Here is a 10,798-nt window from a genome sequence, read left to right as displayed (position 1 = left end):
TGCTTTTTCAACAAATTTTGCGCCACCAATCATGGTTGCTGTAAGCCAAAACATCATCTTTTCCTAACTATAACTAAAGCTGCATCTCTGGAACTCTCCTCTGGAACCAACAGTAACCCTTCAGACATGGCACCCAGACCCTAGGGTTTCCACCACAAACGATAACCTTTAATGTGGGCTGGGTCGTAGTCACTCAGTGCCACTGTTGCCAACTCCTCAGTGAGAAAAGTAGCTATTGGCTGTCCTAAAAGTGTAGAAAAGAAGAATTTATGTAACTATGCAAAGTATTCTAACCAAAACCACAATCTTTTTTTAAACTTAACCAAGTACTTTTGTTCTATAAACCTAACCAAGTGTTTGTCTTTCTCTGAGCCAAACAAAAGTGCAGCTGTAAGTAACAGACTTTTCACTGGCATTGTTTTCATGTTGTCAGCACATATTTCATGCCCACCACCATGAAATGCTTTCAACCAGAAGATCGCCGTTTGTACCACCGTGTAATGCACCTTTAAGTGGTCATGTCTATTTCACATATTTCCATGAGACTGTGATGAAACTTAAGAAGCTCTGCCACGGAGAAATGTCTGTAAAATTGATAATCCACTGCTGTGTCAGGGTATAGTCTTGCCTAAAATATGCAGTTTGTGTGGGTAGTATACAGTACAGTTTGTGTGTTTCTGTGTGTCTACATGTCGACCAGTGAGGTTGGCGGTAAGCAGGACTACTCGCCGGTTTCCTGGCGGGAGTATTTTGATCAGATGGAGGACGTGCATGTGGGACCGGCCGACAGCAGAGACATATTCAGGATTTATAAAGCAGGACATGATGGACCACTGCTGGTTCTGCTTCATGGAGGAGGACACTCAGCCCTGTCCTGGGCCGTCTTCACTGTGAGTTATCTGCACAGTCAGCAGGTCGATCCAATGACTGACTGGTCGACTGATTCACTTTGGCGACATCCCGAATATCAGCAGTGTGTCTTGGTGTTTTTCTGTGTTGCAGACAGCCATCGCCAGCAGGGTGACCTGCAGGGTACTTGCTATGGACCTCAGGGGTCACGGTGAGGCAGTATAAAGAAATACAAAAGGTTTTGGTTATCAAGACAACTTGTGGGGCAAATGCAGATGTAAGTAGGAAGATATTCAGAGACTGCAGACCTCCACCAATTATCCACTCCTCTATGATACGCAAATCTGTTTGTGCAACCACGATATATGTCCAGATATATCTTCAAAACTTTTAGAATTATGTCAATCATGTGCTCCATAACAACTTCCTTCTGTATGAAGGTTGAGCAGCTACATGTGTAGGCTACTGCAGAGGATTACTGGAACCCGTGAATGTTACTGAACTACCATCTACTCAGTTTTAAGAAGTATGGCATTTATTCCCCCAGGGTGGAACGCCCTATCTCACTATGTTAACGACAAAGTTTAACAATACATGTAGCCACTTTGTCCTGTGGACCTGCTCCAAAATTTAACTCGTTCTACCTTGGGCCACCAAGTTTCGCGAAAATCAGGCCAGAAGTATTTCTTTAATCCTGCTGACAAACAAACAAACAAACCAAAAGCAGAACCTCCTTGGCAGAGGTAACAACATACGTGCAAAGTCGGTTTGTTGAGATTTTAGACTGTGTTGATGTCAGTGCTTCAGAATTGGATTTTTCTCTGTGAACATTTGGCCAGCATTCTCACCTTTTTTATTTTTATTTTTTGCTTCATGTTAGTGTTAATAGACTTTGCACCTAGTGGAGGGAAAGTTGTAAATAGTCTGAAACTGAAATGAATGTTGTATATTTATTGGTAGTCTTCTGGAGAATCAAACCTATGGGGGTCGTGATGGTATGTAACACTTGTGCTTTATGTATTTTGTGCCCTTAAAATCAGGTGCCCGAGCCTGGCTCCTCTATTTGAAATGGTACAGACCGGCCACTGTTTGCACCACAGATTTAATTAGTTAATTCAATAGTTTTAATATTTTAAAAATCAGCCATGCACAGTTAGATTGAGCTGAGGTTACAGCTTGACCAGGCCATTTAACTGGACGACTGTCTTGTTCTTTATACAAGCACGGGAGGGGAATCCATTTATTGGCCACAGTATGTCCGACTCCGTTACAATATGTGGCGATTTGCCCCCTTTCAGCTTGTTAGTATTGGACCTTTATCTGGTTGACCTATTATGTCAGTGACCAAACAATCAACAAACTATAGTTAGCTACAATAGCTACAGTTAGCTAGCAGCAAACTGCTACCATGGTGGACAACTTTACAACTCTGAACATTTCTTTCATGCAAAAATGCCCAACTCTGGATGATTTCGCCATATTGTGACTGGCTTCTTCTTCTGTTATGCATTTAATGCCTTTTAACTTCCGAGTCAAAGCCCGGGGGGAATCTGTGGAGCATGCTCAGAGCGCCTTGGCCAATTAGGGTGTGATCGACTGTATACATACAAGAGAAACTTGACTCCCAATTATTATCTGGGTGTGTTAGTCTGACTTTGAGAAATTCACTTTAGTGCGATTTTAGTCGGACTAAAATGTTTACATGTATTTTAAAAGTTGGGTTTTAGTTGGACTGACACAATGAATCAATTTTCTTTAACGTCATAAGTACATAAGTACGTCAAAGTCATAAGTCAAACGTACTAAGTGATAAATCCAAGTTTCTCTCTCACTGTTTTGGTGAAATCTCTATTTAGGTGACACTGTGGTCCGCCAATCAGACGACTTCTCGACTCAAACCATGTCCAGGTAACAGCACATGGCACACCAGCACAAACTTTAAGCTCCCACTAATCCTTTTACCTCAAATCAACAAAAACACCCATCACGCTAAAGATGGTCATTCTAAATGAAAACATGTTTACATAACCAAAAACAACCAGTCTGACCCGTGCTGTTGCTATCTGCCAGTCATTATTTACTCAACTCTCATCAGTGATGTAGCCAATGTGATTGGAGCCTGCTACGGTGAGACTCCTCCCCCCATTGTCCTGATTGGTCATGGCGTTGGTGGGGCGATCGCAGTGCATACAGCCAGCAACATGCTGCTGCCAACCACTGTTGGCCTGGTGGCTATTGACGTTGTAGAAGGTAAGAGTGCCTTTTCCTTGTTTTTGCGATAGTTTTATGCACACAAATATCGACTTCACTGGTCTTCTTTTCCTCGTTTAGGCAGTGCAATGGAAGCACTCCACAGCATACAGAACTTCTTGAAGGGAAGACCCAAGTCTTTCAAGTCCATGGACCATGCTATAGAGTGGAGGTGAGTATTTAAGGCCCGACTTATCCAGTAAGACACAGATGATGCACTTACCCTCAAATATGCATTATGCTTTTGGGCAGATCACAAATCTGATGGCAATCTGACTTCAGGTTCGGCTCTATTCCAGCAAAGAGGGTGGTGACAATTCACCTGAAGCAGTTTGGTAGCATGGAAGTTGTAGTTAGACGGGGTGGCCACTACGTACAATAGGATCCAAAGTAAGGCACACCTCCTGGGGGCCTCTTTGGTAGCTGCCGAAAACACCAGCAGAAAAGTAACTTAAAAGCTTAGTTACAGTAATGACTCTGTTAGCATAACCAAAATCCAGCTGACCATTATTAGTAAACTAAAACAAACACGTGGACGAACTATGGGTAAGACAAATGTTTAATTGCTTGATCCACTCAGCCCAAGACACCTGAAGTGAATAATGGCATCAAAAAGACTTGCAGTCCTAAACTGGTGCATCAGAACCTGCCAGACGGTCACAAGGCAGTTTACAAAATGTGGAAAAAATAAAACAAATATTCTACAACTCAAGATTTTCAACTTGTATCCAACAAACGCGACTTAGACTTACAGATTCACGTCATAGGGGGAAAACAAGGCAGTGATCATGATTTGTTATTGTGTGATCGTCTATAATTACAGTATCTTCAACCACTCGCTGCACTCACAAAGCTCAGCTCCGAACTAAACCACTAACAACTTTTTGTTTTCCTTCCAGTGTCAAGAGCGGGCAAATAAGAAACCTGGAATCTGCTAGAGTCTCAGTGGTTGGTCAGATCAAAAGGTAGGTTGGCTATGATCGGCCAATTAGAGGTGGAACCTCAGTGATGATTGGTTCATGCCTAAGTAGATTGCAGATATTTTTTTCTATATCTATCTGAGTAAACCAATGTACATTTCCATCAATTTAATTTAATATTCAGTGTAGTCATGCTAACCTATTTTCAACTCTTTGTTGTTCTGGGTTACTCATCTAAAGTGATATTGTCCTTTTTCAGTCACTGCGGGTGTATGTGAGTTAATGTCCCTGCCAAACTTTTTTTATGTACTATTGTGCAAGTGCCACAAGATGGTAGCAGCTTCTTGTCCTAAGCATCATACAACATGGTCCTGCAAATGTTTCACAATAAAAGCCCTGTTTGGGAATGAAGGGATTCTGTCCACTACAACGCTAGAGTGCTTTTAATTTGAGAATCCACGGCGTGTTATGTTACGCAAAACAAATTACTGGCATACACCAGACCAAACAAGACGTGACTGAAGCAAATTTAACTGTTGACTTTCTCTGATAATTTCCTCCTCTCACTTCCTGTCTGTTAAAGATGTGAAGTGGAGGAGACTGACACTTTGGAGCAGGCCAGCCCGGTGACCAACGTGGTTGTCGAGTGTAACGAAGAGTTCTACGATCAAAGCTACGTCAATGACAAAGAAAATGCTGCCTCAGAGGTGAGCTTCAGGGGAGGTCAGGTATGAAAACGATCACACAGAAACATTGAATATTTCATTGATTTGCATTCATTAACAACTTAATATTAGCCCTTAGCGTCAATCTGTGTGAAATTTTTTATATTTATCACCAAAGGATTTTTGTATCAAGGTTTGATAATGTATGTGTTGTGAAACTTTAGGCCACTCTGTGCAAACTGTGCCATTACAATAACTAGCAAGGACAAAACTGACATGCATTCATGTCAACAGCTCTGAAAGTCTAAATAAAAACACCTACAAAAACACGTATGACTTCTGTTGACTTTCATTAATCGCCAAACATTTACTGACACCAACTATTAAATGTGCACTTGCACATCGGCATGTACGGTAATAATTAATGTGATTCCATTGACTTACATTTCTTCGCCAGCCTTACCACTCAAACCTAACACAGGCAGACAACTTGATTTGTTCTAATTCTTTCATTTCCTGTCCTTCAAATGTCTTAAACTTTTCTTCCCATTGACCGTATTACTACAAAGACTACTAATCAACCACCCTGTGTATCTGTGTATCTGTGTATCTGTGTGTTAGAGTGTGTACATGTGGCGCATAGACCTGTCGAAGTCAGAAAAGTACTGGGACGGCTGGTTTAGAGGAACCTCCAACCTCTTCCTGGCTTGCAATCTACCCAAACTCCTGCTACTGGCTGGTAGGTATTTCAAAACCTCTGGAAGGCGTTGTAGGGTAAAAATTACTACCTTCATTAGCCAGTGTAAAATATTACTTCGAATATTTTTCATGATGTACTAAAAGTAAGCAAAGTTCCACTGCTTCTGTTTCCAGGAATCGACCGGCTGGACAGAGACCTGACTATCGGCCAGATGCAAGGTGAGACGCTTAGGGCTCATGTATACCCAGCGGCATAAATGAGCTCAGGAAGTGAGCGCCATACTGTTTCCTGCACAGTTGAAAACCGGAGACTGAAAACTAGGCAGCGCTGATCAAATATAAACCAAGATTCTGTGACTGTGGTGCCTGTTTCTCACTTAGATGCTTTCAGAAACATGTTTTAGCTTACAGTTAAACTGTAATATGAGATCGTTTGCTACCAGCCACCTGCACTTACGCCAAACGGACAGATTTGCGTAACATCGCCTACCAGTGGGAGCGTTGATTGTTTAGTCTGGTAGTTGTAGGTTTTCTACGTCATGAGCAAACGCGAATGCTACGGCCCTTTTTCTCTGCTGTCTCTGGTCATACAGCACCAACTTCAAAGGTTTCTTCTGCAGAGACAGTCCGGTTTTTATGAAAAGACCAGCAGTCAAATACTTCTTTAACCATTTGATCTGAGATTGAGAGAATCAAAGAGAGGCGGTCATCTCTGTCGATCTGCTTCTGTACTCTTTGTGTCCGTGGTGGTGGGCATACAAAAATGCGGAAGTACAATCCTTAGTTTGAAAAACAGCCCTCCGGCCATTGAAAATCCACTGGATGATGCGTATTTTTAAGCTGGAGGATGAGCCGGGAGATCTGAGTGTTTAAGTGAAGGGAAGTATACCACAGTTAATCTACACACACTACCCACGTCATTATGACACAAAGCTGGTTGAAAATCAGCAAAGTGTCTCTTAAGGTAAAGAAATCCTGTACAAAACAGACTTTCTGCAAACAGTGCATGGAAAACTATCACCTCTTATATGCTGCTCCTCTACAAAGAGAAGGGAAAAAGAAGCCTAAGTTGACAGGGCTGATGGGAGATGTAGTGTTGGAGAAACTAAATGCCACATGCAGAGAAACACTGTGATACTGGGAATACTTGACATTCTTTTCACACCGTGTTTCTAAACTGACTGTGAGGGAAAAGGTGAAAGACGTCTCCACTGCTGCAGAGACGTCTCTGAGGACACACACGTTCACACTCAGGTGTACACACATACACACACCTTGAGGCGGCAGTTCCTCTCCAGAGACAGCTGCTTCTGTCAGTCAACAACCACGCTGGAAGTGACAGCGCAGGAGTGTGTGTGCAAGAAAATAGCATTGGGGATAAGTGTGTGTGTAAGACGGACAGTTGAGAGAGTGTGTGTGTGTGTGTGTGTGTGTGTGTGTGTGTGACTGTGTGACTGTGTGACTGTCTCGCTGTTTGTCTCCAGGTAAATTCATGATGCAGGTGCTGCCCCCCTGTGGACACGCAGTGGAAGAAGACCAACCAGACAGAGTAAGAAAACTGTTCACCATTCACTGTCAGTGGTGGGATGTAACTCAGTACATTCAATCAGGTCCTGTACTTGAATACAATTCTGAGATACTCGAGTATTTCCATTTTATCATACTTCGTATTTATACTCCATGACATTTTAGAAGCCAAAATGTACTTGTCACTACATTTATCTGAGAGCTTTAGTGACTTTGCAGATTCATATTTTTAATATAAACTACACTGAACAAAAATTTAAACGCAGCACTTTCACTTTTGCTCAAATGTTTCACAGGTTTAAGTCAAAGATCTTCTTTAATACACTCGATAATAAATAAATAATAGGCTGGGCTACTAATTGAAATTTTAAAGTATGTCATTTTGTCTGTCTGTGTAGGTGGCTGAGGCTGTGGCCTCCTTCCTGTTGAGACACAAGTTTGCTGAAGCCAGAAGTTAAACCAGGAGGTAAAATATTCACATAATTGACAAAAGCACTTTGGACCCGGAACAGTCTTTTCCCTTTGCGCATCCAGAACAAAAAGATAAATCTGAAACTTAGGAAAATGTCTCCATTCTCTCTCCAGCTGCAACTCTTCAACACAATGAAGTCAGCAGGTAAGACATTATTTAAACACTGACCCACACCTGTTTTACCTCTGCACAGCTTTACCATAGTACTAAGTAGGGAAGTACTGTGATCCATTATTTGAGTAAAAGTACTAATACCACACAGTAAAAATACATTACAGGTAAAAATCCTGCATTGAAAATTAGTAAAGTCCATGAATATCATCATGTTAAGTACAACAGATGATCAAATACTGCATGTTCCTCTTGTTCTCAGGTTTCGTGAAAGACCAGCAAAAAAGGAGCCCCATGACTGAGACCAGTCCAGACCTCCAACCATTTGTGTCTGCTGTTGTGTAGTTTCTGTTCTCCTCCAGTTATTACCAGTAGTATTTCATACTAAGTCAAGCCAGATAATTAAAAGTACAGCAGTACATCAACACAACAACCCCAAATATTTGCTTTGACTTACCGTCTCTGAACAAATCGCAGAGTTACTGTGAGTGGTTGACCACTGAGCAACAAAAGGCTGTCGCAGCCCAGACCTGAGGAAGCCCATCTGACCCTGGAAAAGATTAGAAAAAACAGACATTTGTTAAATATTCAGGATGACAAAACACCAGTTATACTCAAAAGAGTATAAATTATGAGCTACTTAGTAACCTTGAGTCAGAATCCTGAGAGAGTCTGTAAAAACTACGACCTCTAAGATTTTATGATTGGAAATTTTGACTCACTAAATCAAAATGGCAATGGCACTCCTCATTAGCAGTGGCCCCCCAACGGGACAATATGCCATGCCACACCACAAAAACAGCTCAGGAATGACCCAAGGAACGTGAGAAAGAGCTTAAGGCGTCGACCTGACCTCCACAGTGCCCAGATCCTAATCCGTTTAAACATCTGTTGGACATGCTGGTGCCCCACCTCAGAACTCACGGGACTCAAAAGATCTGAAGCGAACACCCTGGTGCCAGACACCAAAGGACACTCTCCAGAGGTCCTGTGTCCATGCCTTAAGAGGTCAGAGCCAAATCCAGTCAAAGAGAACCCACCGTAGTCTAGATCATGGGTACCTCTGGGGTACCAGCATGTCCCTCAAATGTTTGATCAGATTGGGATCTGGGGTATTTGAAGGCCAGGTTAATGCCATGGGTGCTTTGTCCAATTCCTCGGGTCATTCCTGAGCAGTTTTTGTGGTGTGGCATGGTGCATTGTCCTGCTGGGGTGCCACTAGGTTCGGGTGAGTGGAGCACGTCAAGTAGCATCCACATTAATGCCAGGACCAGCAGAACATTGCACTGTAACAAGATGTTTAATATTCACTTCACCCACCAGTGGTTTTAATGTTTTGGCTGATCGGTGTATCATACTGTTATCAGTAACAACCAGTAACCTGGTGCAGCCGCAAGTCATGCCTTGTCATAAAGCTTGCTTGAAATGCCACTGGCTGCTTAATTTTACCATCCGGCGCCAAAAAACATGGTGCCTGGTTTGCTGTTTAAGTAACTTACGTAACAACTCTGTTTTCTGTTTGATTTTACCTCATTAAACAATAATCATGAATGACCTACTCACCTGTTTTTTTCAGATGTTTGTTTCTCCTGCCGAGCTGGGTCGATGAAACTTTTACAATTTCAAGACAAACACCAGATATTAGCCAAACAGTTTTGCTAGCAACTGCTACTATTAAAAATTGTAGCACAGCGCATGGATTATCACCAAAAAAATGCTCCACTCAGTTTAATTTTTACTAATTTTACAGTCATTTTCTATCCGAGTTTTAATATAGACTGTCTGACTGCGCAGGATGTAGAAGCTAGCAACTGGTTCATGTTGTAGCTAAAAGTAAATGCTAGTTAGCTAAAGATACAAATGTGCAATGACGGAAGTGAAATGATTGTTGATGAAAGGGGTTCCAAAACAATGTAATGGCCAAAATTTAAAATTTTTCCATGACTTTTCAAGCCCCGATATATTTTTTTTAAGTGTAATTTTAGCTAGCTGGTATACACAGCGCAAGAGACGTAATGCAGGGGGGAAATTAAGCGATGTACCTGATGGTAGACGAACATCACACATTGACGCATATTAGAGCTGCGTTTTCTCGAGAGCCTCAGAAAATAAATTTGCTGTCATGTTACAAGTATCCACGGAAGACGGCTGTAGCCGTCCATGATGTTTCCAAAATGTTTAATATTTTTCACTAATTGTATGACTTATCCAGACCTGGAAAATGTGACAATGAAATTCCATGACTTTTCCAGGTTTTCCATGACCATGGGAACCCTAGATGAAGCTTCATGACATAAAACAAAAATACTTACACGGTACTACTTACCTTGTTAGTTGTCATGTATGTTAATTTCCTTACAAGAAGGCAGTGAAAGTGAATGAAGTGTCGCTCAGATTCAGGTACGAGACACATACAGGTAAAAAGCAAAAAATTGAATTTACTCTGTAAAAGATAAGATGAAGTTAAGAAAGTATGTAACTTAATTTTAACTTTAAAGGGAATGAATGAACATGTTTTTATTCACACGAGGAGCGAAACATGCTAACATTAGCAAAAATACGCACGGTAGTTCGGTGGGCTGTCAGTTTACGCACCACTGCTGCTTCCGCCAGCTAGATGTTTGTTCTGTTGTTACTAATAAGTTACGATAAAAAAAATTTCTCTCTTTTTGTCTGTGTTAAGATATTATTGGATGTACCTGTTATTTACATACAGTATGTAGCTTTAGTGCCTGTACGGCAATGTCATTAAATGTTTGTTGTTACGTATAAAATTGACTGTGACTTTTTTTTGTCCTCAGTTTATCATTGATATTTTCTTCACTACGTTTCAACAGGGAGTGACGTGTTTTATGTTTGGTTTAGAATATAAAAAACAGGTGGCATTAGCAATGACAAACCACAGCACAGAAAAGAAATCGTGCCACCTTCAGAAACTTAACGAGGTGCGTTCAAGTCAAGAAAGAATTACCAAACTGGAGATCGGAATTACAAGAAAAGTTCCAATAAGTGTTGACATCTCATAAAGGGTTGTTCTTGTAATCACTTAGATAACAAAGAGATAATTACACGCTAATGCTTTTTTTGTTTTTTTTAGGAAGAAACTGAAATTAACTGAAGTTAGTTTAGGTTATTTCAGACTCATAAAACATTTAGTCCTTTAATAAGTTTTAAAATGCTGCCAGCAGTATGTCGGTTTCTCTTTATTCTGTTTTTCCATCGTGAATCAATTTTATGAATGCTGGATGCCTGAAACGTCTTTGAATTGTTATTAAAAATACACAAGCATCATCAAGGAATCAGTA

The 10,798-nt window shown here is 41.1% G+C and overlaps 1 protein-coding gene across 1 annotated transcript; it reads left to right on the top strand.

Moving 5' to 3' along the window:
- Positions 1 to 636: 636 nt before the first annotated feature.
- On the top strand, positions 637 to 10,090 carry LOC125884426 (protein phosphatase methylesterase 1-like). Its single transcript, XM_049569373.1, has 13 exons — positions 637 to 890; positions 1,003 to 1,060; positions 2,706 to 2,757; positions 2,945 to 3,099; positions 3,181 to 3,271; positions 3,999 to 4,064; positions 4,603 to 4,726; positions 5,306 to 5,423; positions 5,558 to 5,602; positions 6,868 to 6,932; positions 7,309 to 7,376; positions 7,496 to 7,526; positions 7,756 to 10,090. The coding sequence occupies exons 1-11, from the start codon at positions 690 to 692 to the stop codon at positions 7,366 to 7,368; spliced, it is 1,035 nt and encodes a 344-aa protein (XP_049425330.1). The 5' UTR covers positions 637 to 689; the 3' UTR covers positions 7,369 to 7,376; positions 7,496 to 7,526; positions 7,756 to 10,090.
- Positions 10,091 to 10,798: the final 708 nt, after the last annotated feature.

The sequence above is a fragment of the Epinephelus fuscoguttatus genome, linkage group LG23, assembly GCF_011397635.1.
Source record: "Epinephelus fuscoguttatus linkage group LG23, E.fuscoguttatus.final_Chr_v1".
In the NCBI taxonomy this organism is placed as follows: domain Eukaryota; kingdom Metazoa; phylum Chordata; class Actinopteri; order Perciformes; family Serranidae; genus Epinephelus; species Epinephelus fuscoguttatus.
The sequence above is the reverse complement of the archived record's forward strand: the minus strand, read 5'-3'. Positions and strand labels throughout refer to the sequence as shown.